The 26,594-nt window shown below is 43.8% G+C and overlaps 1 protein-coding gene across 2 annotated transcripts in view; it reads left to right on the forward strand.

Moving 5' to 3' along the window:
• The window catches only part of PLAAT1 (phospholipase A and acyltransferase 1), a 32,560-nt gene extending 8,589 nt beyond the window's left edge, over positions 1-23,971 (forward strand). Inside the window, exons 2-4 of one of the 2 annotated variants that reach the window (XM_083177560.1) lie at positions 17,658-17,796; positions 18,318-18,611; positions 20,632-23,971. In XM_083177560.1, the coding sequence (XP_083033686.1) occupies positions 17,767-17,796; positions 18,318-18,611; positions 20,632-20,733 (426 nt within the window). In that variant the 5' untranslated portion in view covers positions 17,658-17,766 and the 3' untranslated portion in view covers positions 20,734-23,971. The remainder of the gene's footprint in view (positions 1-17,657; positions 17,797-18,317; positions 18,612-20,631) is intronic. The other variant, XM_083177559.1, reaches the window with a different exon arrangement.
• Positions 23,972-26,594: the final 2,623 nt, after the last annotated feature.

A 26,594-nucleotide genomic window follows, 5' to 3' on the forward strand; every position in this document is an offset into this window, starting at 1 on the left:
CACTGCACCGTCTGCACCAGCGCTAGTTCCGCCCCTGGGCTTCCAATCATAAGAACCTAACTGTGCAGAGTTTGTATGTACTCCCGTGCTTGCATGGGTTTCCTCTGGGTACTTCGATTTCCTTACACAATCCAAAAATATACTGGTAGGTTATTTGGCTCCCAACAAAGAATAAAAAAATAACCCTAGAATGAATGTGTGTGTGTGTGTGCATATACATGTGTCAGGGAATATAGATTGTAAGCTCTACTGCTAAAGGGACTGATGTGAATGTTGAAATATTCTCTGTAAAGTGCTGCGGAATATGTGTGCGCTATATAAGAAACTGGTAATAAATAAATAAAATATGGGGACAAACAAGCTAATCCTGTCCCTTACCACATCGTACACATGGTTTGATTTGGTCTATTTTCTATTTGATTTTGCTTATTTTCAAAAGTACTCCATAATAATAATGGGTACTTGTGTATTTTGGCGGCGCCCATCGCATCGCATACCATAAGGCATGCGATGGTAAGCGATGCGACGCGATATCGCGCAATGGCATACAATTTTAAAATTGTATGCCATTGTATATGGCATACAATGCGATGCGATTAAACATTGTATAAGCACCCTAATGGGTGCTTACAATGTTAAAGGCACCCCCACGCCACCCCCCACTATAAACGTGAAAGGGGCCTACCATTTCTTTGACTGCATTGACTGTGTGTCCCGTCTTGGCCATGGTCATCTTAACTGGGCCCCTGACTACAGTAGAATACACTGCCTCTGCTAGCCACCCCCACCCGCTCGCACATCAGAAGTCACATGACCTCTTCCACCGGCCGGTGCCTGACATCAGCATACCCTCCAACATGACCCATTCCATTAGGTACAAAATGCTCTGTTACTGGACTTCCCTGCCAGTGGCAGTTATAGATGTGAGACTGCAGCACAGTCCAATATTCAAAAAGGGGAGCCACACCAGCTGCCATCCCAAACATCACTGAGAGTTGATGTGACCCCCCCTCTTTGAATATTGGACTGTGCTGTAGGCTCACATCTGTAACTGTCACTGGCAGGGAAGTCCAGGAACAGAGCATTTTGTACCTAATGGGATGGGTCATGTTGGAGGGTATGCATCAGCACCCTTAACCATCTGCTTGCTTCTGCGCTGACTGGCGTAAGCGTCCCCTGGACCTGCAGCCCCCCCATCCCTGCGCGTTCTGCCCACATTAGCTTCCCCTGGACCCGCCCCCCTGCACAGACCCGCTGAACAACATCACCGGCTGCGTCATACGGACCCGCTTCCTCGCACAGGCCATCAGGACCAAAAATTGTCTTCTGCAGTGCCTGCCATCTGTGCTGACCTGGGCCCCCTGCCGGTTGCTGCCCGGCATCAGTGGTCACACGGCCAGCCAGCCACCCGCAGTGAGCTGACACTCCTCTCCCGCTGGCCAAATATAGTTATCTGAAAAAAAAACATCTGAATGGTGCAGGGGGTAGCTTGCTGGGCCCACGCCCCCAACCGCCGGGCCCCATAGCAACGGCACCCCTGCACTCTCTATAGTTAACCACTGATTCCATGCAGAGGAGAAATCATTCAATGGTTTCTCACCATCAAATGATTTCTCCTCATAGATAAAAGTAACCCTGGACTTACTTTTATCTTGCCCATTGTTGTACGAATTCGGTGCTGACATCATATGAAGTAATCTGCCTGCCTTAAGGAGGCAGCGACCCACCTGCGTTCGCAGGTGTCCGCCCAGCATTTCCATTTGTGCACCCACCATTTTTGTGGGCACACCCTTGAAACGCTGGGTGGACCCCTGCCTGTCAATCATTTTGCAAATGCCCTGGCAAGTGTAAAACTCTCCTAAATCGCTCGCTCTGGGGGTTTGCGCATGAGCAACTATGTGTATGCGCAGATCCCCACCATCGGGGATGGGGCCAAATTAAGACCTGTGCGAATAGGCCCCATTATACATAAAATGATGGATATCATGGGCCAAATGTAATGCGATATAATGCGGTGCGAGTCTGGCAGCCTTGTGGGGTTTTGGAAATACTTTGAGGCTTTGTTAAAGATTTTAGCATGTAACTGACAGCCACTTAAAAAATCCACTGTGGTCAACCGGAATACCACACTGCCACCAGACCCGCACCACATTACATCCAGCCCAATAAGTGGTGCAGGACAGCAGCCTACCAATGTTTTATATAATACCAAAAGATTTTCAAAGTCATTTACAAAAATATTCTGTTGTTTAATATACAAGAAGCTACTTCTTTTCTTTTGTATGGGTTTTTGGTAGAGTAACGTGGCGCTTATCTGACAGGGATCAGCCTGGTCTATTCTGTAGGGATATCCCAAAATATCCCAAAAAGAGCAATAATATGAAGTTGTTTTAGTATAGACAGCTGGAGCGCTCCCTCCTGTTCGGAACAAGAGAAATTTTTTTTTTTTTTTTTTTAAATAGAATGAAATGACGGCTGGTCGTGGAGAGTCATCCTGTCACCTGTCCATTCCAGGTTAATCTCGGTCTCTCAGGCAGCCCCATGGGGCTGACCAGCCATGATCCTCCAAGACGGAAGAAAAACACCCAAAAGGAAAAAGCAAGAGGAGAAGGGAAGTCATTTAATTTTTTTTTTCTCTTGTTCCGAACAGGAGGGAGCGCCCAGCTGTCTATACTAAAACAACCCCACATTATTACTTATTTTCTTGTTTAGAACCTGACTCAGACCTGTTCACTAGGCTGCATGTAATCGCAGCTCTCGCGAACAGGTAAACAACACCCGGCTGAACGCCCGCTAGCCCATCGCCTGCTGCTGAACGGAGAAGAAATCATTTGATGGTCGCTGACCATTGAATGATTTCCGCAGCCTACACTCTGAAAGTCCATACTTACTTTTCAGATAGTCGTGACGACCTTCTGTCAATGTCATCCTAGGATATGTCGACCATTTTACGGTGTCGACAATTAGTGGTTGACCTAGTGACTGCCATCCTAGACATTGTCTACCCAGGGAACGCATACCGCCGGACCTGCTTTACACATTATAACGCTGTATCTGCGACTTTATACACACAAAAAAATGCTGGGGAAATTTACATACCAGCTTGCCTGGTCACAGTTTATGAATGGTCTAGTAGTGAAACTATGGAAAAAACATGCTAAAATGTGTAGTTCCGCACCAGCTGGGTCGCATGTTGAATAGCCGTGCAAACAAAATTAAGAAAAAATAGCATAGCTGAGGAAAAATTACTCAGAATGGAAAGCGCATCATTCATCTTAACATATCAGCTCCTAACTGTATGGCTACAGGCTGGGTTTGGAAAATGACAGGTAGTAGATAATTGGCTGGATTACTCTCCAATGTATCACTTTTTGAAGTTTGATACATCTGGCCCTGGAGCTAGGTCTACAAAGTGTCAATAATGTTGATATCCTGCTTTCACAATATTCCTTCTTCAGCTGCATACAGTATGTGAAAGAACCACTGCAGACTGGTCATTAAAGGATGTCTCCTCTCTTAAAATTCCACCACACAGTAGTGCAACCTTATTAACATTACGTCATACAATAGTGTCCCTTATTCACATTACATAAGACGATAGAGGCCCTTATTCACATTATGCCGCACAGTTGTACCACCTTGGTTCCTACATTGATTTCAGAGGGCTCAATTCTACTACCATGAGGAATAGAAACCTCTTTCCCCTTATTTCACAATTATTTGACTGCTTAAAAGGAGCTCAGAACTGGGATGTGATTTTTAGTCACTTTTTAAAATCGCATTTTTTTCAAAAAAGTGCGATAATGTGCAATTTTTAGTCATGAAAATGTGCGATTTTACTCATGAAAATGTGCGAATTTGAGGAAATGTGTGATTTTGTGTTAAAAAAAAAGAAAAAAATGGCGTGAGGTGCCCCCTCCTGAGCATAACCAGCCCCGGGCTCATTGAGCCGGACCTGGTTCCAAAAATACGGGGGACAAAAAGCGTAGGGGTCCCCCGTATTTCTGAAACCAGCCCCGGACTCTTGTACCGGTCCTGGTTCCAAAAATACGGGGGACAAAAAATCTAAGGGTCCCCCGTATTTTGAAACCATCACCGGGATCCAACAGCCCGCGGTGTCATGCCACACGCGGTGGCTGGTCAGCCTTGAAGATTTAAAAATGCGATTTCGGAAAAACGTACGATTTTGGCCGTTTTTGCCGAAAATATTGCCAAAAAACAGTTTTCGCATCTCATTAATGGGGAAATTTACTAATATGAAAAACCTAGTTTTTCGTATTAGTATTTTCCCTACGACTACATACGACTGTTTCAGTCGTATGCAAAGTCGTGTTCCGGAGGGGAATTTACAAAGCAGTCATATACGACTTCTTTGTAACCCTCCGATGTCGTAGTAATTCGTATTAGCTGGCCATATATACGGCCGCTAATACAAATTTTTCAGGCAGTCTGCACGGATCAGTCAGATCCGTGCAGGCTGCAAGGTGTAAAAATATAGAAAAAAATAAATAAATAAAAAAAACGGCGTGGGGTCCCCCCCACAGCCATAACCAGCACCAGGCTGAAAGAGCCGTGGCCGGTAATTAAAAATCAGGAAACCCAACAAATAGGGGTTCCCCGATTTTTAACAACCAGGCTCCAGGTCCGGGGCTGGTTCCCAAACTACAGGGAACAAAATGACTAGGGGTCCCCCGTATTTTAAGAATCAGCCCCAGGCACAACCAGCCAGCAGGGTAATGTCACAGCCGGGGGACACTTATTATATAAGGTCCCATGGCCAAAACATTAACCCCCTGACCGGTCAGCCTGGCCAGGGGCCCTGGGGGAGTGGGGACCCCCCCCAATAAAGGGGTCCCCCCCTCCAGGACTTACCTGACCAGGCTGAAGCCTGGTGCTGTCCCCGGTGGCCCTGTGCGGTGGCCACCGGGCTGATTCTGTGTAAAAGAATAGATGAAAAACTATTGTTTAAAACTGTGGAACTATGAGTCCCAGCAAGCCTCCCCCGCAAGCTGGGACTTGGAGAACCACAATTAAAGGGCCCGCTGGGTCTTGTAGTTCCACAGTAAAAAAAAATAGTTAAATAAATACACACTGACACCTGAAAAATAAAAGTTTAATACATACATTACACACACACTGATTCTTACCTATCTTGATCCCGTAGGTAGGTCCCAGAGTCTTGGTCCGGTGCAAGCCTCCCCCGCAAGCTGGGACTTGGAGAACCACAAGTCCCAGCCTGCGGGGCATTAAAGGGCCCGCTGGCACTTGTAGTTCCACAGTAATAAAAATAGTAAAATAAATACACACTGACACAATGAAAATAAAACTTTAATACATCCATTACACACACATACTGATACTTACCTATCTTGATCCCGTAGGTAACCCTCGGTCCTGGTGTCCGGTGTCCTGTGTCTTCCTCCAGGTCCATGTCGGCAGTCCGTGTCATCCTCCAGGTCCATGGCGGTGTCCGGGTCCGAAGTAATCCATGGTGGAGCTGTGGAAGGAAATCCTACTCACCTGGTCCTGTGGTGAAGATGTCTGAAGGTCCGCCGTAGTCCAGGTAATCTTCAAGCTGCCGGCGCTCCCCGCAATCTCCGCATCGCACTGAGGAGAGATGCTGAGATATTTCATACTCGGCGCCTCTTCTCAGGATGATTCTATTGGCCGCCTAGCGGCCAATCAGGAGCCGACTTTCTTGGCTCCTGATTGGCCGCTAGGCGGCCAATAGAATCATTCTGAGAAGAGGCGCAGAGTATGAAATATCTTAGCATCTCTCCGATGCGGAGAGTGCGGGGAGCGCCGGCAGCTTGAAGATTACCTGGACTACGGCGGACCAAGAGAAGACATCTTCACCACAGGACCAGGTGAGTAGGATTTCCTTCCACAGCTCCACCATGGATTACTTCGGACCCGGACACCGCCATGGACCTGGAGGACGACACGGACCGCCGACATGGACCTGGAGGACGACACAGGACACCGGACACCAGGACCGAGGGCTACCTATGGGATCAAGATAGGTAAGTATCAGTATGTGTGTGTAATAGATGTATTAAAGTTTTATTTTCATTGTGTCAGTGGGTATTTATTATACTATTTTTATTACTGTGGAACTACAAGTGCCAGCAGGCCCTTTAATGCCCCGCAGGCTGGGACTTGTGGTTCTCCAAGTCCCAGCTTGCGGGGGGAGGCTTGCTGGGACTCATAGTTCACCAGTATTAAACAATAGTTTTTCATCTATTCTTTTACACAGAATCAGTCCAGTGGCCACCGCACAGGGCCACCGGGGACAGCACCAGACTTCAGCCTGGTCAGGTAAGTCCTGGAGGGGGGGGACCCCTTTATTGGGGGGGTCCCCACTCCCCCAGGGCCCCTGGCCAGGCTGACCGGTCAGGGGGTTAATGTTTTGGCCGCGGGACCTTATATAATAAGTGTCCCCCGGCTGTGACATTACCCTGCTGGCTGGATGTGCCTGGGGCTGGTTCTTAAAATACGGGGGACCCCTAGTCATTTTGTCCCCCGTATTTTGGGAACCAGCCCCAGACCTGGAGCCTGGGGCTGGTTGTTAAAAATCGGGGAACCCCTATTTGTCGGGTTCCCTGATTTTTAATTACCATCCCCGGCTCCTTCAGCCTGGTGCTGGTTACAGCTGTGGGGGGGACCCCACGCTGAATTATTTTTAATATTTATTTATTTTTCTATTTTTTTACACTAAAGCCTTCACGGATCTGACTGATCCATGCAGGCTTAAAGCAAATACGACAGGACAATCAAGGTGTATTTTCCTGTCATATTTTCGTGCCTGTTTTACACCAATTAGCAGCCGTATTATCAATACGGCTGCTTAGTAAATCAGGAACCACCATTCTTTTGAATGGTGATTCCTGTCATATTCTATCGATGGTGTAGACATTCGTATTTGTAAATACAAATACGAATATCCCATCTTTAGGAATACGAATTGCTGTATTTTTGGGATAGTAAATCCCGAAAATACAAATGTGTAAAAAATAGGTGTATTTCTGTCTACGAATACACCTATTTTTTTACGAAATCATATTAGTAAATTTCCCCCTAAATGTCACCCTGTATCTTGGTGAAGCATACAAATCTGATCCAGCAGAGACGTACATGTTTCTGCAGTCTTTCAGAGATTCATACTTGAACTATTTTGTAATCTGCTCTACAAATATATGGTCATCTATCTTGACCATTATCTTGAAAATGTAAAGTCCATTCTAGATTGGCCTCATTTGTCAGGCCTAAAAGCTACCCTATTATTTATTAGCTTTGAAAACTAATACAGTTTATCAATAAATACTGTTCTATGGTAACCCTTATCACTGCTATTACCTGAAAAGAGCTAACCTACCTTCCTACCATGTAAGCTTTCAGTAACCAGGAAAAAAGTATTCATCTCAGTCTCCTCCTTGCCAGCGCATGTGTATACGCTCTGGTTTCATCATCTCTCATAGAGCCCTGCAGGCCACTTTCGCCCAGCCATAAAGGCATAGGAGTATGTGACTGTGTTTTTGGCAAACATTGGTAACCTTGGTCCCTGTCACAGTAGGGTATAAAGGATACCTGAACCTTGCAAACCTTGCTACTGTAGGTGATTGTTCCAGTGTAACTTGTTACTGATTGCTGCATATTTCCACTCTAACTAACTTTCCATGTACCAACATACTGTATGTAGAGACAAAAAGGGAGTACCAACATAAATTGCGCAATTAAAACACAGTGCAGCAAGTGTGATTACACCAAGAAGTATGACATCCAGAACATACTTAAAAGGACATATAGTGGAAACAACAAGAGGTGTCACACACAGCGCTCTGTGTATAACCTTAATATAATTAATAGATATCACCATTTGTTTCCAAAGATTTTCCTTTAAATGGAGGTCTCAAATCAGCAGGCTTTTATTTGGGACCTGTAATGATAGCCTCCCAATCTCACAGCATGAGTGAGAGGGTGGAATAAAGGGAAAATATCGTGCAAATTACCCTTGATTTAAAAGCACATTTAATAACAGTCTGCACTTACAAAGTTTAGACTTTAAAAACAGCATGTATAACAATCCCACGGGCAAAGCAGCTCACAGTCAGATGGAAGATAGGGCTTGCAGTCAGGGGTCCATAAGCCAGTCCGGAACCAGGAGATGGGGTCCACCACTGCACACCTCAACGACTAGTGTTCAGCCTTTAATCCAAGGGATGTCCACAGTAACACTCAACGCGTTTCAAAAGTATCTTCTTCAGGAGTGTAACTACCTTTGAATCTGGCAGGTGTATTTATACCTCCAGACTAATCCGGTTTCTCAGCTGAATCGAGTGCGTTTCGTCCGTCAGCGCCGGATGTCCGGGTACGGACAGCCGGAAGTGACAAATTCTGCGTCTCAAATTGTTCAGGAAGATGGGCGTGCGTTCCAAAGCTCCGGCTTATGGAGCGCATGAAGGAATTAAATGTTAAACAAAATATTTACTACAGGGCTGCTGAAGTTAATGCAGCACACTGCGTAGTAGGACGGAGTGAAAAAACTGAAATTGAGAAATTCAAAATCGGCTAGTGTGGGAAAGTTGTGACTTGACCTGAATAAGAAATGTGCAAAAGCATTTTGATCTGAGTCAACATCTTCTGTTCTGGCAAGAGGCCTAAAGTTTCACTTTTTAGGTGAAAATAACGAAACCTATGAAGATGCTCCAATCTAGTTATAATTATGTCAGGATGTCTTAGAGTGGTTCATTAATATACTTTAGCATAGTAAAAAACAGTACGAGCTTGTCCTAGTGCAAAGGGACTGACTGGCGGGAGAAAAATTTCCTAATAATTGACCCATTTTCATGGTCACAATTGTGAATATTGTGTGTTTTCTCCTGAACGTGTTTATAATAGAAGAAGCACAAATACTCTAAATGGAATTTCAGTGACACTGTGTGAAATATAACACTGCATAATGGCCCTTAATCAGACCAGATCGCAGTACAAATTTGTTTTCAAAATGGGCAAAACAAATGCTGCATTGCAGGTGGGGCAGATGTAACGTGCGGAGAGAGTTAAATTTGGGTGGGGAGTGTTGAAACTGAAATCTAAATTGCAGTGTAAAAATAATGCAGCAGGTATTTACCCTGCACCGAAACAAAATAACTCAACACAAATCTAAAGGTGGCCATACATCTACAGATCGATTGTCAGATCTGGCTGGTTGGAACAAATACCTGGTAATATCTGAATGACAGTTTTTGGCAGTTTTCCAGCATTTCAAAGCAAAGTATCAGCATTTCAAAGCATCCATTACCAGTATTTTGTTCCAAACAGACAGATCGGACAATAAATCTGTAGATGTATGGCCACATTAACTCCCTCTGCACATGGTACATCTGCCCCACCTGCAGCTGCATTACAGCATATAATTATGCCAAAGATAAGCCAATATATTAACAGTTAAATACATTAAAGTGCATTATGCTGTAATAAGTATTGCTGATCAATCCTGCCTAGCAGGGCCGTCTTTTTGTATGGGCTTAATGGGCACTTGCCCAGGGGACCCAGGCGTATAAGGGCTCTATGTTGATAGCTGAGGATCCCCTTTTTCCAGGGATACCAGAATTTTGAAAATCGGCCCTGGGGATCTGCAGATATCCAACTTCAAAGCAGCAGTCCACATCCGACCTGTTAATTACAATTCCCAGTCATATTTCTCAGGTTCTCTCTGACACTAGCGGCTTGTCTCTATCATGCCCAGAACCAGAGATATCAGCCTTCCAGCAGCCGGTGTCTGCTCCAGCTCCAAACATCTGGTGTAGTTTTATAATTTTGTCAATGGATTGCTCTGGCTCCTGATCTCTGATACCCAAGTTCCCAGCACCTCCTGAAAGTTGGGACTCTAGGTTTTTATACTAGGCTAAGAAATCTATTTCCAGATAATGGCGATATCTGCAGTCAAACAAGCTGCCCTTCCACCGGAAAATGACGAATATTAAGCCCACTCCATTATCTAACCGTCCCCTGTGTATAAAACACCCCCTACCTCACTGGAAGTCATTTACAAGGGACCCTTCATTCAGCTCAGTGCCCCCTTCCACACGTTAGTGTTCACCCTCCCACCACCTGTGCAGTAAAGGAGTAATTAGCAGAAGTTACTGCTCCAGGTCCTACATGTTGAATGGAAGATAGAGCACCCCCTGCCACCCATGGGACATCAAAGCTGCTGCTGATAGCACCCCCCACCCCTAGGAGGGGAGAATGGGTAAGGGCCCCAGTGCATTGCTTTGCCCAGGTGCCCACACTGCTGTTAAGACGGCCCTGCTGCCTAGAAATGAACACAGTGATTGGCATATATGTACTGCTGGACACCACTCATAGAATGATTAACCTGTTATTTTTTGAATCAATGTATTTGTTTATTTATTTATTTACAGTTTCTTATATAGCGCAGCAGATTCCGTTGCGCTTTACAATAGTAGACAGTGATAAAACAAACTGGGTAATGACAGACAGACTTGGGGGTTAAAAGGAAAAAGAAGTGTACCAGCGCTGGCTGAAGATATTTTTATAAAAACTAAAAATAATGATATAGTAGAACGGTATCCTTTACAGTATTTATTATCAATAAAAAATGCTAAAATAGCTGTACCAATAATAGGTAGTATATGTGTAAAACAGGGGGTTACAATAAAATCATGATAATGGACATTCAATCAGCATCATAATAAATTGTGGGCATAGATATATATTACCACACAGACGTCACAGATGGTAGTCCCATAAAGCAGCAGATATCCAGGTGGCCAATGGCAGTCCCAAAACACAGAGTCCAGTTGGTGAATTAGGTTCCTCTGGTGGGAAAGATGGTAAACCTGGAGGAAGATTGAAGTATCCAGTCGCTGCCTCGGATAATGAGTCCGGATGGGGAGGTGCAAGTGCACAGTGCGTGGTCAGCTGTGGTAGAAATTGAGCCCAATGGTGATGCAATGAGAAGGAATGTCCAACAGTGGGTGGCTCAACGCGTTTCCCTGGGTCAAACACCCAGCTTCTTCAGGAGCAGGTATATGTATGTCACCCTGCTAGGCTGTATAAATACCCTGGTAGTAATTACCAGATTGGATGCAGCTGTACAATATACATACAAATTAGGATACCGTTCATAAAAATAAATAATTTGACCTATAACCAGAAGGCAGATTCGACTAGCTCATTATCAGAAAGTTAATATATATAGTAATTAATGTGAAAAGAGTAGTTTAGAAACATTTTTGGGGGTTAGATGGCCCTGCTGCAAGCTTACAATTTATTACATCATAATACACTTCAATGTATTTAACAGTTAATATACTGGCTTATCTTTGGCATAATTATATGCTGTAATGCAGCCCAATCATGTTCCCAGTATAGGGGATGCAACACTGTTTTTCTGTCAATAAACAGAAGTGATATGTAAAATTATACATTAGACAGTTTACACTGTTACTTGTAAAACTTATTGTAACAGTAATGCTGCTTTCCCACTGCAGCCTTAAACGGTATTTTGCCCTCAAAAATCGGCAATATACCGTTTTAAGGCTGCAGTGGGAAGGCATTACTGTTTTTCAATAACAGACTGCAACAGTTATTTCTTATTTATATACACAGGATTGTCTATCTTTGTATATGCACTGCAAAGAGAGCAGCATAAATCCAATTTCATGTATTTCAGTGACACTGTGTGAAATATAACACTGCATAATGGCCCTTAATCAGACCTGATCGCAGTACAAATTTGTTCTCAAAATGGGCAAAAAAAATGCTGCACTGCAGGTGGGGCAGATGTAACATGTGCAGAGAGATTTAAGGTGGCCATACATCTACTGATTTATTGTCCGATCTGTCTGGTTGGAACAAAATCCTGGTAAAAGATGAGAGCAAATGACAGTTGACCATTTGCTTTGAAATGCTGAAAAACTGTCATTCAGATATTACCAGCTGTTTGTTCCAACCGGACCAATCTGACAATCGATCTGTAGATGTATGGACACCTTTAGATTTGTGTTGAGTTATTTTGTTTTTTGTGCAAGGTAAATACCGGCTGCATTATTTTTACACTGTAATTTAGATTTCAGTTTCAACACACCCCACCCAAATTTAACTCTTTCAGCACGTTACATCTGCCCTACCTGCAATGCAGCATTTGTTTTGCCCATTTTGAGAACAAATTTGTACTGCGATCAGGTCTGATTAAGGGCCATTATGCAGTGTTATATTTCACACAGTGTCACCGAAATTCCATTTAGAGTATTTGTGCTTCGTAGGTCTAAATTTAATTAAATTAAAATATGGCAGAGTTGTTTACATGGAACGGCCGAAGTACGTCTGAAGTTACTCAGAAAGAATGGCCGTGCGTTTCAAAGCTCCGGCTAGTGGAGCGCATAGGGAAATGACGTCAAAATAGACGTTTTCCTACAGGGCTGCTGAAGTTATTGCAGCGCTCTCTGTAGGTCTTAAATTATACCGCTACAGCAACTTAAAGTAGGGCCATCTTCCTGGGGTGCAATAACATCATATCAATATTATATCTCAACTGAATCTGAGATATCTTTTCATTATATTAAGGTTATACACAGAGCGCTGTGTGTGAGACACCTCTTGTTGTTTCCACTATATGTACCAACATATACTGCTATGCTCCTGCCAGTGACTTCCATTCATACTGTGCATGTCCAACGTTGGCCCTCCAGATGTGGTGAAACTACACATCCCAGCATGCTTTGCCACAGTTTTGCTATTAGAGAATGCTAAAACTATTGCAAAGCATGCTGGGATGTGTAGTTTCACAACATCTGGAGGGCCAACGTTGGACATGCCGGCTCTAGAAGATAGTAGACAGGATCTGATTGGTTGCCCATAGCAACCTCACATGTGAAGTAGAAAACACATCTTAGTAAATTTCCCCCATGATGTTGATCTGATGTTACATCTTTGGATGCAGACAGAAGATCATGGACATTTGTTTGTTAATAACATCATAACTAAATTCTGCTGCTAAATTCTTTCTAGTGAAACAATTAAATTGTCAAAATTATAAATGTGCTACATTTAGTACTTAGCATAAAAAAAGAGGAATGTGTTTATCAGCACTGATCCCTAAGCTTAGGTATTGACCTAAAAAATACAATAGCATCTATTGTATGACTGTAGCATTATATTGTGCTGACCTTTGGGCACATTTGGCTGCTCCAGTTGCCTCTTATTACTAAAGCCCTGTACACACACATCGATTTGCTTTTGATTCCATGTTAGATTCGATTTTCTATTAGCATTAGATCTTTCCATTCGATTTTTCATTAGATCTGTTCTTTTGCATTAGATATCGAATTCAAAAAACATTAATGGTACATTGTACACAACTAGATTGAATTAGATATTTCCTTGGCTGCACAGTAGATTTTTCGGTACTTGTTTCCTAGCACGGCGCCCATCGTATGCCATCGCAAACCACTAATTAAGGTATGCGATGGGATGCGATGAGACCCGATTTTCGGGTTTTAAGACCCGCACTGTACAATTTTTATATCGCATCGCAAGCCATTACAATGGCATGTGATTCTATGTGATTTTTAATTGTACAGGAACCTTGATGTGTGATTACTATGTTAAATGCACCCCCATTGTTAACGCCACCCCCACTATTGACGCCAACCCGAAGCGTGGCGAGCGCAGTGAGCCCGCGAGGGTCGGCGGTACACGTCCTCTGACTTTTTCATACCCCCACTATCCACGTCGGCGTGGAGTTGATTTCATATAGTGTGGCGAGCCACCGAGCCCGAAGCGTGGCAAACGCAGCGAACCCCTCGAAGGGACGCGGAATATATGTGAAGTAATCCGTGTCCCCTCGCGGGGTTCGCTGAGCTCGCCTCGCTTCGGGCTAGGTGGCTCGCTGCGCTTGACACACAATATAAAGTCAACCACGCCAACGTGGATAGTGGGGGTATGAAATTGTCAGAGGACGCGTACTGCCGCCGCTCGCCACGCTTCGGGTTGTCATTCATAGTGGGGGTGGCATTAACAATGGGGGTGCATTTAACATAGTAATCACCCATCAGGGTTCCTGTACAATTAAAAAATCAGGTCTGATTGCTTGCGATCTGTTCGCATGCAATGCGATCGGAATAATGGCATAAAATGAAAATCGTGGGCGCCGTGCTAGGAAACAAGTACCAATTTTTCAGATAATCCCATCAAGTCCGGCTTAAATGATCGTCCTCTGATACATATTTCCAGGGCCGTGATTTTTACTACGACTGCGCCTCCCAGGGCACTGCATCTCCCCTGAGCAATGAGCACGTAATCCCTCGCTGAGCAAAGAGCACGTAATCCCCTGATGGGCAATGAGCATGTAATTTCCTCTGGGCAATGAGGACGTAATCCCTCGCTGAGCAATGAGCACATGATCCCCGCTAGGCAATGAGCAAGTAATTCCCCTGGGCAAGTAGCATGTAATCCCTCCCGGGCAATGAGCATGTAATCCCCCTAGGGAAAAAAGCATGAAATCCCACATGGCAACGAGCATGAAATCCCCTGATATCAAGCCTGTAACTCCTAGCAACGAGCATGTAGGTAAGCAGCACTAATGTGGCATAATATGTAATAGGCATCACGGTCTGAGGCGTAATGGGCATCATGGTCTTAGGCGAAACGTGTAAGGGGCATCACAGTGTTTGTCATAATGTGTAATAAACATCAGTGTGTGAGGTGTAACTTGTAAGGGGCACCACGGGGTGAGGCCCAATGTGTAATGGGCATCATGGTGTGAGGAGCAACGTGTAATGGGCATTACAGTGTTTGGTATAACGTGTATAATGGGTGTGCGACTAAAATAGCCATTATGGTGTAAATTTTTGGCGCGCACTGTCCCTATTGTCCATATTTTCCAAAAATTTGGCAACCCTAGCATAATGTGTAATGGATATTATGGTGTGTGGCATAATATGTGATGGGCATTATGGTGTGTGACATTATGGGGGAAATTTACTAATATGAAAAACCTAGTTTTTCGTATTAGTATTTTCCCTACGACTGCATACGACTGTTTCAGTCGTATGCAAAGTCGTGTTCCAGAGGGGAATTTACAAAGCAGTCATATAGGGACTGCTTTGTAACCCTCCGATGTCGTAGGAATTCATATTAGCTGGCCGTATATACGGCCCCGCTAATACGAATTTTTCAGGCAGTCTGCACGGATCAGTCAGATCCGTGCAGGCTGCAGTGTGTAAAAAAAAATAGAAAAAATAAATAAATATTTAAAAAAAAACAGCGTGGGGTCCCCCCCACAGCTGTAACCAGCACCAGGCTGAAAGAGCCGGGGCCGGTAATTAAAAATCAGGGAACCCAACAAATAAGGGTTCCCCGATTTTTAACAACCAGCCCCAGGCTCCAGGTCCGGGGCTGGTTCCCAAAATACGGGGGACAAAATGACTAGGGGTCCCCTCCGTATTTTAAGAACCAGCCCCAGGCCAAACCAGCCAGCAGGGTAATGCCACAGCCGGGGGGAGACTTTTTATACAAGTCCCCCCGGCCAAAGCATTAACCCTACCGAACAGTCAGCCTGGCCAAGGGCCCTGGGGGAGTGGGGACCCCCCCAATAAAGGGGTCCCCCCTCCAGGACTTACCTGACCAGGCTGAAGCCTGATGCTGTCTCCGGTGGCCCTGTGCGGTGGCCACCGGGCTGATCTTGGTGTAAAAAAATAGAAGAATAAACTATTGTTTTAAACTGTGGAACTATGAGTCCCAGCAAGCCTCCCCCGCAAGCTGGGACTTGGAGAACCACAATTAAAGGGCCCGCTTGGTCTTGTAGTTCCACAGTAAAAAAAATAGTTAAATAAATACACACTGACACCTGAAAAATAAAAGTTTAATACATACATTACACACACACTGATTCTTACCTATCTTGATCCCGTAGGTAGGTCCCAGAGTCTTGGTCCGGTGCTTTGTCCTGGTTCCGGATCCATGTCAGCATTCTTCTGCATGTCGATTATCCATGTCGGCGTCTGGTCGTCCGGGTCCGGGTCCGAAGAAATCCATGGTGGACCTGTGGAAGAAAATCCAACTCACCCAGGTCCTCCATGGAAGTTCTTCAGGCTTGATCCGATGTAATCCAGGGCTTCTTCCTTCTTCTTCCATCTTCTTGCTTCTTCTTCAAGCTGCCGGCGACTCCGGCAACTCCCCGCTGCAGACTGTCAGAGATCCTTCCTCCTCTGCGTCTCTACTCAGAATGAATTCTATTGGCCGCCTAGTGGCCAATCAGGAGCCAAGAAAGTCAGCTCCTGATTGGCCAGAATTCATTCAGACCTTATATAATAAGTGTCCCCCGGCTGTGACATTACCCTGCTGGCTTGATGTGCCTGGGGCTGGTTCTTAAAATACGGGGGACCCCTAGTCATTTTGTCCCCCGTATTTTGGGAACCAGCCCCGGACCTGGAGCCTGGGGCTGGTTGTTAAAAATCGGGGAACCCCTATTTGCCGGGTTCCCTGATTTTTAATTACCGGCCCGGCTCTTTCAGCCTGGTGCTGGTTACAGCTGTGGGGGTGACCCCACGCTGTTTTTTTTTTATTATTATTTATTTTTCCATTTTTTTTTACACACTAAAGCCTGCACGGATCTGACTGATCCGTGCAGGCTTAAAGCAAATACGACAGGACAATCAAGGTGTATTTTCCTGTCGTATTTTCGTGCCTGTTTTACACTAATTAGCAGCCCTATTATCAGTACGGCTGCTTAGTAAATCAGGAACCACCATTCTTTTGAATGGTGATTCCTGTCGTATCCTATCGATGGTGTAGACATTCGTATTTGTAAATACAAATACGAATGTCCCATCTTTAGGAATACGAATTGTTGTATTTTTGGGATAGTAAATCTCGAAAATACAAATGTGTAAAAAATAGGTGTATTTCTGCCTACGAATACACCTATTTTTTACGAATCCATATAAGTAAATTTCCCCCTATGTGTAATGGGCTTTACAGTGTGTGGCATTATATGTAATGGGCATTACAGTGTATATTTTTGCAGCACGCCTTCGGTGTGCACTGTCCCTGTTTCTAGTATGTGTGTGGGAATGGTTCATTCTGAAGTGCATATACATAATTAAGTCACCTTCTATTTAGTTTGCATTGATGCCCAATAAGCGCTGATAGACACGCCCAGTAGGATGTGATAGATACGGCCAGTAGGCGTGACAGACACGCCCCTCCAATGGTGCACCCCCTAAGAAAAAGGGCTGCGCACACCTATGATAGTTTCTCAATTGTCCCCCCAAGTAATTAATAACTACCAACAAGATATGGAACTTAGCATTCCACTTACATGTTTTATCATTGCGAATACAACTCCTGACCAGCAGTTGCCAAAACTGTAATGCTGTGGTAGACTGACAGCTATTTCAGTTTACCACAGGTTGTACCTGAAACCCCTGCAAAATACAATGGAAGGGCTGTACCTTGTAGGAGTGAGTATGGTAGTAGGGGTTTTATAGTAAGATAAACAAAGGATAACCATATTCATGATAGTGTTGTTCTGCTGCTTTTCTCCCCCATTTCAATCTGATGGTTAATTAAAAAGGAATATGTATAATTATATAAAACCTTCAATAACATTTATTTTCATCTGCTTGTAGATGGCTTCAAGTGACAATAAAAGTGAAGAGGTTCCAGATAATCTCCAGCCTGGGGACCTGATTGAAATATTTCGACCGGCATATCAACACTGGGCCCTGTACCTGGGTGATGGATATGTCATTAATGTTGCTCCAATGGGTAAGACATCTATATAATTAGACATATTGGCAGTATTTAATCCATGCCAAATTTTTAGCCAGGCGAAAAAAAAACCTGCAGTTTTCACCCGTTTTTAGGGCAAATTAGATTTGCTCTATTTAATCTCCGTGCCAGTTTTTTGCCCGGGTCAAAAATCTGGCAGAGACGAAAACCACGTGAATCAAAAAATTTGCCATGGATCCAGTGTTTTAGTGATTTCACTGGGCGGTTTTGCACGTTTTGCGGTCAGTTTTTGCCCATGCCGGTATGATAAAAAAAAAAGTGAAACAATATGGGTGAAAACTTACTAGCGAGTCATTGCCATTTTTTTGCCTGGCAAGTCTCGGCCCACCCAAATAAAAAGCATGGGCAAAATCTTTCTCCAAAATGGGTAAAAACGTCTTTAATTCATACCAATTTTTTTTTCGGCTAGCCTAAAAAACGGCACTTAATTGAATAACTACCTAAAATGTTAGTGTTTTCAACTTTTATTTGACTTAAACAATATATTTTATGTGAAGATTTTTTTTGGGTGGATTTCAACAGAGGAGACGACTGCTGCTTCATTTTCAAGTGCAAAGTCTGTCTTCAGCAGAAAGGCTCTTGTGAAGATGCAGCTCCTAAAGGACGTCGTGGGGAATGATACTTACAAAGTGAACAACAAGTATGATGATAAATACACCCCACTCCCAGCTGAAGAAATTATCCGGCGGGCAGAAATTCTTATTGGCCAAGAAATATATTATGACCTTCTGGGAAATAACTGTGAGCATTTTGTGACATTGCTACGTTATGGAGAAGGTGTGTCAGATCAGGTAAGGCGTATCAGATCATGTTCTTTTGTATTTAATTAGAACATAATTAAGGGGCTTATTCTCAGTTGGGACACAGCAAAATACAAAACAGGTAACTTTTCACCTGTACGAACTATTCTGCACTGCAAAGGGTGTAGGGTAAATACTGTAGCCCGCACTGACTTATAATACACAGCAATGTAGGGTTTGAATAGGACATGCCACTCTCAGGTCCGAAGTGAGCTTGTCACCTAGTGAATAAAAGTTATTATTATTACATTTTATTTATAAGGTGCCACAAGTAGTTCGTAGTGCTGTACATAGGGCACATAGATATTAGAGATGAATATATACTCGGCACATACATATGGAGCCCCTCTCATTCAGCTCCAGCACCCGCCAGAATGTCTCCTAGCGAGCGCTGGCTGGGAGGGGCACCAGCAGACTGGAACGCGTGAGCGTCTCACAAGCACATGCATCCCAGTCACTCGGCGGCGGAAATCCTGCCCGTATTTGCTTCAGGGAGACGGGCAGGGTTAAGGGGGGGGGGGTAAGGAGAGGCAGCGGGGACCGGCGGTGGACGAGAGCGGGGAGCGTCTCCTTCCAATGGATGGTGGGGCCGGGCGGCTGGCGATTCTGAGAGTGACTCCATCTGTATACATCTGCATGAACATACACATTATTAGTGACTCCAGTTATCATCATCATCATCAACATGTGGAATTCAAAAACAGAAAATAATTAAAAAAATGAAAATCAAAACTGTGCCTACTTAAATGTGATCTATAACACCAATAGTCTGGGCTGCTTTCCAGTCTGACTATCCTATAGCTCCTTGTTGACCATGCTGTGGCCTTAGTCCCACTACAACTGTGCTGTCGTGTGACCTGTAGTGTGACCATCCAAGCCTGTCATGGCCTGATTGGTTGCAGCTTTTGAAGTGGGACCCAATGCTATTTGTCATCAGCTCATAGCTTTGCCCCTGCTGAGGCACATTTACAAGATAGAAGTCTTTCTGGGAATGTGGACACCCGGCTTATGGCTTCTCTCTCCACAAGGGGACAATACAAAATAGTGTTAGATGCAGACAGTATTTTAGCACAGACTAAAGTTGGATTATTGGTTTACAGACAGGCAGAAGCCTGACAGCAGGATCCTGACTTTCAGAATTCCCGCAGATCCCGGAGTTCAGTACAGGGGTTGGGGTTTAGGCTGGGAAGGGGGAGTTTAGGGGTTGGGGTTTAGGCTAGGGTTAGGCTGCGGGAGGGGGAGGTTATGATCGGCCTTTCGGAGGGGGGAGGATAGGGTTAGGCTGCAGGAGTGGCGAGGTAGGGAAAGGAGTAGGGTGAAACCACTCATGGGAATGTGTTGGGATTCTGGTTTTGTGTGATAAGGGAAATGTATAAAGTATCCATTCATGTAAAGCATTAGCTCTATTTATATTGGGTTAAACTAGCAGGCTTTCTTCTGGCAGCAAAATTGTGCTTAGCTTGAAGCAGGATTCTTTTAATAGCAATAATATTCTTTACATATACAGTATTATTCAATAATCACTATAGGGAGAGCTCTCTGTGTTTCTATCCAGCACATCCTGTCTTCCCATGCTGGGCACAACATGCTCCTCTTATATGACTGTATTGTACAGCATTGCCCCAGTATGTGCCCCAGGAACATTCTAGAAATATGGAGTAACTTCAGATATAGCTGGAGCCCCTCTCATTCAGCTCCAGCACCCGCCAGAATGTCTCCTGGCGAGCGCTGGCTGGGAGGGGCTCCAGCAGACTGGAACAGGACATTCACACTGACTCATAAGACATGCATACTGTAGCCATTATTCCCTTTATTAGTTATGGCAACTGCCATAATAGCACAATCCATTCTAACCTATATTTACTGATAGCCGCAGCCATTCAGGGTGTGATAGGGATGCACCAGTCATGCAGTACAAGGAATGATTCTGGGGATAGCTCTTGTATTGACATTGGTTATTTTTACACTGATATATTAATGTATCCTTTACGTGTATTGTCTTCTCATGCAGGCTAACAGAGCTATAAGCGCCATTGGGTTTGTCACAGCAGCCGCTGGAGCGTTCTCACTACTCGGCATATTCCAAAATAAATCAAGGCAAGGACAGTATTAACATGGAAGGATGTTAAGTGACTGTCACAATTAAAAGTGGTCTGGATAAAAAAAAAAAAAATTACAATAAAAAGAACTAATATATCTACAAAACGTTATTCACAAAAGATGGTTAACAACACATGCCAATTTATTCAACAAAGTTTTTTTTGTATTGGTTGAAAAATGAGGCCCATTTGGTTTGTACACTTATACGGCACAGTGATGGGACCATCACGGTTTTCTGCAGGCTCCAACACTAGAGGGTGTGGCCATGCATTAGATCAGGGATGGGGAACCTTCGGCCCTCCAGCTGTTGTTGAAATACACATCCCAGCATGCCCTGCTACAGTTTTACTATTTGGCCATACTAAAACTGTTGCAGGGCATGCTGGTATGTGGAGTTCAACAAGAGCTGGAGGGCCAATGGTCCGCCATCCCTGCATAAGATATTAGCAATGCCCCTTTGGGGGCCGTATGTAGAATCAGAGGGGTGTTGCTCACCAAAGGTGGACACAGGCATAAGGTCATGGAGGCGTGGTTTGTCTCCAATTTACCCGCAGGCCCACACATTGGCCATGGTACTTTCTATGCCTATGATGATGAATCTGATGCTTGTACTGTGGGTAGATCATTTTTCTGACAATATATCATTGATATATTACAGGGTTTTACATAATTTTGGATTGTGTAATACATGATTTATACCATGAACATGTTTTTGGGGGGGAAAAAAACAAAAAGGCTATCCAAAGATCAATAAACAACAGCATATAAACTAATAACTGTGAGGAAGCGCTCATTCCAAAGGGAAGCAATCTTTAGAAGCACATTGTAGAAGCACATTACAAATTTGGGATCCCGACAGTGGCATCCCCACAATCAGCATCCTGATGAATCTTAGTGGGTGATTAAGGTTTGATCGGAACTGTGTGAATTCGGCCCCGTTCCAATGGTGGGGGATCTGTGCATGTTTGTATTTGCACATGTGCAGACCCCTTGTGCGAACACCTTCTGCGAGTATCACACTCGCAGAGGTGAGCAGGGGCTGGAGCAGGGGAATGCTAAGCATTTTATGGGCGCCTGCCCCCTTTTCGGTGAACAGCAGTGGAAATAAAAGTCAGTTTTCACTGACTTTTATTTCAGGAGGTGAAAGAAATCATTCAATGGTCGGCGACTATTCAATGATTTCTCTTCCCTTCGGCAGCATGCAAGGGGATTTGTTCTCAGACACATCCATTTGCATGATACCAAGGGGCGGTGCTTACCCGCTCACTAGACAGTGAAAGAATGCTGCGTAGCGAGTGGGTCTAAATCAGGCCCTCAGGCAGCAGCAGCAACACTTTCCACAAATAAACATAAATGAGTATGGGGCAGGCTTACAAGGAGATTTATGCCTAATGCTGAGTCCCAGGTTCCGCACGGCATCTTATATGTGCTAAGCACCCTCTAGCATGCTAACCCTGTCTTCTCGACAGCCTAAGCCTAATCGCCCTCCACAGACTAACCCTCTCCCTTGTGTCTAACCCTAACTAAAACCTCACCCAAGTACTTGCTGTCAGGATCCTTTCCACATCCCTTCACCACAATGGATAGTAACAGTGTAATCTCTTACTGACGCAACTGTAAACTACTTTTACACCTTTGTATTGACTGCTACAAATAACAAACCTCAGGTTATAATGAGGATTTAGACCCTCCTTGCTATTATAAAAAGTTACATTATCAATTAAGGAATAAACTAGTGTTTACATGTGTTTAATATTCATTTTAACGTTTATGTTTCATTGTGAAAGACGTTGTGAGGAGAAAGCAGGGACATTTGATACTGTATACCAAAATTCCTCAAATGTAATAGTTCTAATTCCGTTATTTTTTTACATATTTAAATCAAAGTTAAATCAACACAATTACAATTTGCATCTAGAATTTGAATTTATAAATAATCAGATTGGATTATTAAATGTACTGGGCACTTTTGTACAACCAGTACCCCTTGGCAGAACTCCTATCAGCCACCCGGTGCCCCTCTAATTATCCAGAACAGAATCCTTATACAGTACTGTATGACATGAAGCAATTCTGTATTTTCTTTCAATATCCATTGCTTGAATTTAGTCCAGTGGTTCCCAAACTGTGTACCGTGGCACCCTGGGGTGCCTTAGAGCACTTGCAGGGGTGCCTTGGATTGGTGTCCAGGATCAGTTCAACTTATTTATGGACTGCCTAACATGCAAAACCAGGGCCGGTGGCTGCAAATCATACACTACGTGGACAAACAGAAAGAATCCTGTCCATCACCACATCAATGACCCGAAGACGGATTTACAAACACAATTAATTAATTTTGTATTTTCTTCTAAATTCCTGTGTTAGAAATTTTTGCTCTACGGGTGCCGTGAAAATAATGATGATACTCTTGTGTGCCATGATTTAAAAATGTTTGGGAACCACTGATTTAGTCTATTAAAGAAAGAAAAATATACTGCCCAAAAAGGGAAGATGTTGGTATAACGTATTTGTCATGTTTACTTGACATTTTAAAGTGTTCTTAGCTAAAGAACCTTTCAGATATAGGAAACCAAATATGCCTATTGATTGTGATTCCAAAGCACCTGCTCATCCTTTGAATGTACAGATATAATGCTTTACACTCATCACTTTTTTATCTTTCTAGTGCAACATTATTTCTGTGCCATTGTACAAACACATTGCACATAACGATGGGCCTGATTCAGCATCAGTTGTAGTTTTGTGAATGTTCACAAAACTACAACTGTTATCAGCAGCATGCAGTGGGCCACCCAACAAAGGTCAAGGATGCTCTGCATTCAGGGTTCCTCCCTGTGCTGCAATAGCAAAATGTTGCTATTATATGATCACTTCGCTATATAGTAGACGCTAGCATGTTACCAGTAGCCCCCTGGCTGAGCAACTGAACTGTTAAGCCAGGCAAGGGGCCTGCTGGTTTTGGTGACGTCACGTGTAGCTGCCATGGCCTTCCTCCAAATGATCCGGACACTTCTCTACCACCCCGATAACGCTGCACCTCTGCCCTGTCGCTGCTCCCCATTGGTTGTTAAATTGCGGTCGCATTTTTACGTTTTTTAGCAGTTTCGGTGTAATCTGCATATGATGGTGAATTAGGCCTTATTTAACACCTAAAGCAATTTCACTGACCAGCTCTTTTGCATTGTGACTTTCTTGCTGTGAATTACATGGACAAAGACTGAAAATAAAAATTATACATATAGCCTCAAGTGCTGTCTTTCTTAATTTCACTGATGTATTATTTTTCTTTCGATATGATGCCAGTGTGGACCTTGGTATTGTGTCTCTTTATTGGTAAGGAAGATTCCTTTAGATTTATGCTTATTGCTCAATATACAGGGGTTAAGATCCAATTTCCTATCAGTTTATAACCTGCCATGTCAATAATATTAAGTTAGTAATTTAGGGATTAAGTTTATCGTAAGAACGAGAAGACATCCAGGCTGTTTTTTTATATTTATAGAACTTTTTTGTTTAGCATTTTTAAATAAATATGTTTATCCTACAGTATAACTTTAATCTGACATCAAGAACCTTTGCTAGTTTGCAGAGCACTGTAAATTCTCATCTAAGGCGGGCGCCCATCTATATTGATTGTAACATTTGTTAAAGGGACAGGAGTGGGTGCTATCTGGGGATGTAACAATTTCTGGGGGGTTCCTGTGCTCCACTGGCAGAGGGGTCGGGATATTTTCGATATACAGAATTGTGGTAAATATTTTTTTCTGATTGACGGAGTATTCAGGGTCTGTGGTCAGTCTCAGTGAGGGAGCTATGTAATTTGTGAAGGTTTGCTGCAGCATCTTATAAGTCTGGGGGACGCTAGACTGGCAAGTATATTGAAACGAACAGCTTCCACACAAGTGTAGTGATGCATTAATCAGTGTCCAGGCTGTGATTATGCAACTCTCTTCATCTCTGCAATGTTACCAAATTCCAAGGGCATACACATGACCAGGGGTAAATTTGCGTTATACCATACCAGGAATTATGGGGCAGCCAGAACTTATGATTCCTGTGACTTTACCTGAACTCCAGAGAAACACAAGTTTGCTCCTTTGGCACTTCTGACAGCTACCGGTATCTGTGTGCAACTAACAACTTGTATCCCCAAACAGAATAATACCCCTTTTACACCGCCGCAAAAATCCGGGTCAGTGGCGGGTCAAACCTGGGTAAACCTGTGTCCATTTACACGGGACTTCTACTACGTGGTCCTGACCTGGGTTGAACTCAGCTAGGACCTGGTAGAGGGCAGTGGGGGAAGCCCAGTCTCCGGACCACAGCATCCTGCGTACTCTGCAGACAGCAGGGAGGAGGTGAATGGATGTCATCTCCAAGCGCCGCTTCCATCTACACTGCGGGTAGGCACCGCAGTGTAAACGGATACAAGATCTGGCTTGGATGCGGGTCAGACCTGGGATTTTGGGTGTAAAAGGGGTATGAGCGAATAGAGGCTTCTTTATAACACCTTGCTTCTGTGCCATTGTTGTAATATCGCTCTATTTATTGATGTGCAGGCTGGCCGACAAGTGTAAATCAGTACAAATACTGACTATCACTATCTCTCTTCTCACTGGGCCAACCCCCGGTGGAGCTATAGCTGAGTGTGTGAAGACTCCTACGCTGAGATGCTCAGGTTCTGTGGCTAACTAAAACCAGGGGAAATGCAGACTTGAAGAACCACAGAACTTGGGTAATTTTTGAGATTTCCCATTTCAAGGGATAGTATGGTAAGCCGAGCCCTTGTGCGAACACCTTCTGCGAGTATCACACTCGCAGAGGTGAGCAGGGGAACGCTAAGCATTTTATGGGCGCCTGCCCCCTTTTCGGTGAACAGCAGTGGAAATAAAAGTCAGTTTTCACTGACTTTTATTTCAGGAGGTGAAAGAAATCATTCAATGGTCGGCGACTATTCAATGATTTCTCTTCCCTTCGGCAGCATGCAAGGGGATTTGTTCTCAGACACACCCAGTTGCATGATACCAAGGGGCGGTGCTTACCCGCTCACTAGACAGTGAAAGAATGCTGCGTAGCGAGTGGGTCTAAATCAGACCCTTAGGCAGCAGCAGCAACACTTTCCACAAATAAACATAAATGAGTATGGGGCAGGCTTACAAGGAGATTTATGCCTAATGCTGATTCCCAGGTTCCACATGGCATCTTATATGTGCTAAGCACCCCCCCCCCCCACACACACACACACACACACACACACACTTTGTACTCGATGCTGCAGCTGCCAGTGAGTATTTTAACCCTAACCCTCTAGCATGCTAACCCTGTCTTCTCGACAGCCTAAGCCTAATCGCCCTCCACAGACTAACCCTCTCCCTTGTGTCTAACCCTAACTAAAACCTCACCCAAGTACTTGCTGTCAGGATCCTTTCCACATCCCTTCACCACAATGGATAGTAACAGTGTAATCTCTTACTGACGCAACTGTAAACTACTTTTACACCTTTGTATTGACTGCTACAAATAACAAACCTCAGGTTATAATGAGGATTTAGACCCTCCTTGCTATTATAAAAAGTTACATTATCAATTAAGGAATAAACTAGTGTTTACATGTGTTTAATATTCATTTTAACGTTTATGTTTCATTGTGAAAGACGTTGTGAGGAGAAAGCAGGGACATTTGATACTGTATACCAAAATTCCTCAAATGTAATAGTTCTAATTCCGTTATTTTTTTACATATTTAAATCAAAGTTAAATCAACACAATTACAATTTGCATCTAGAATTTGAATTTATAAATAATCAGATTGGATTATTAAATGTACTGGGCACTTTTGTACAACCAGTACCCCTTGGCAGAACTCCTATC

This window comes from Crinia signifera, chromosome 3 (assembly GCF_055691185.1).
Source record: "Crinia signifera chromosome 3, ASM5569118v1, whole genome shotgun sequence".
Classification (NCBI taxonomy): Eukaryota; Metazoa; Chordata; class Amphibia; order Anura; family Myobatrachidae; genus Crinia; species Crinia signifera.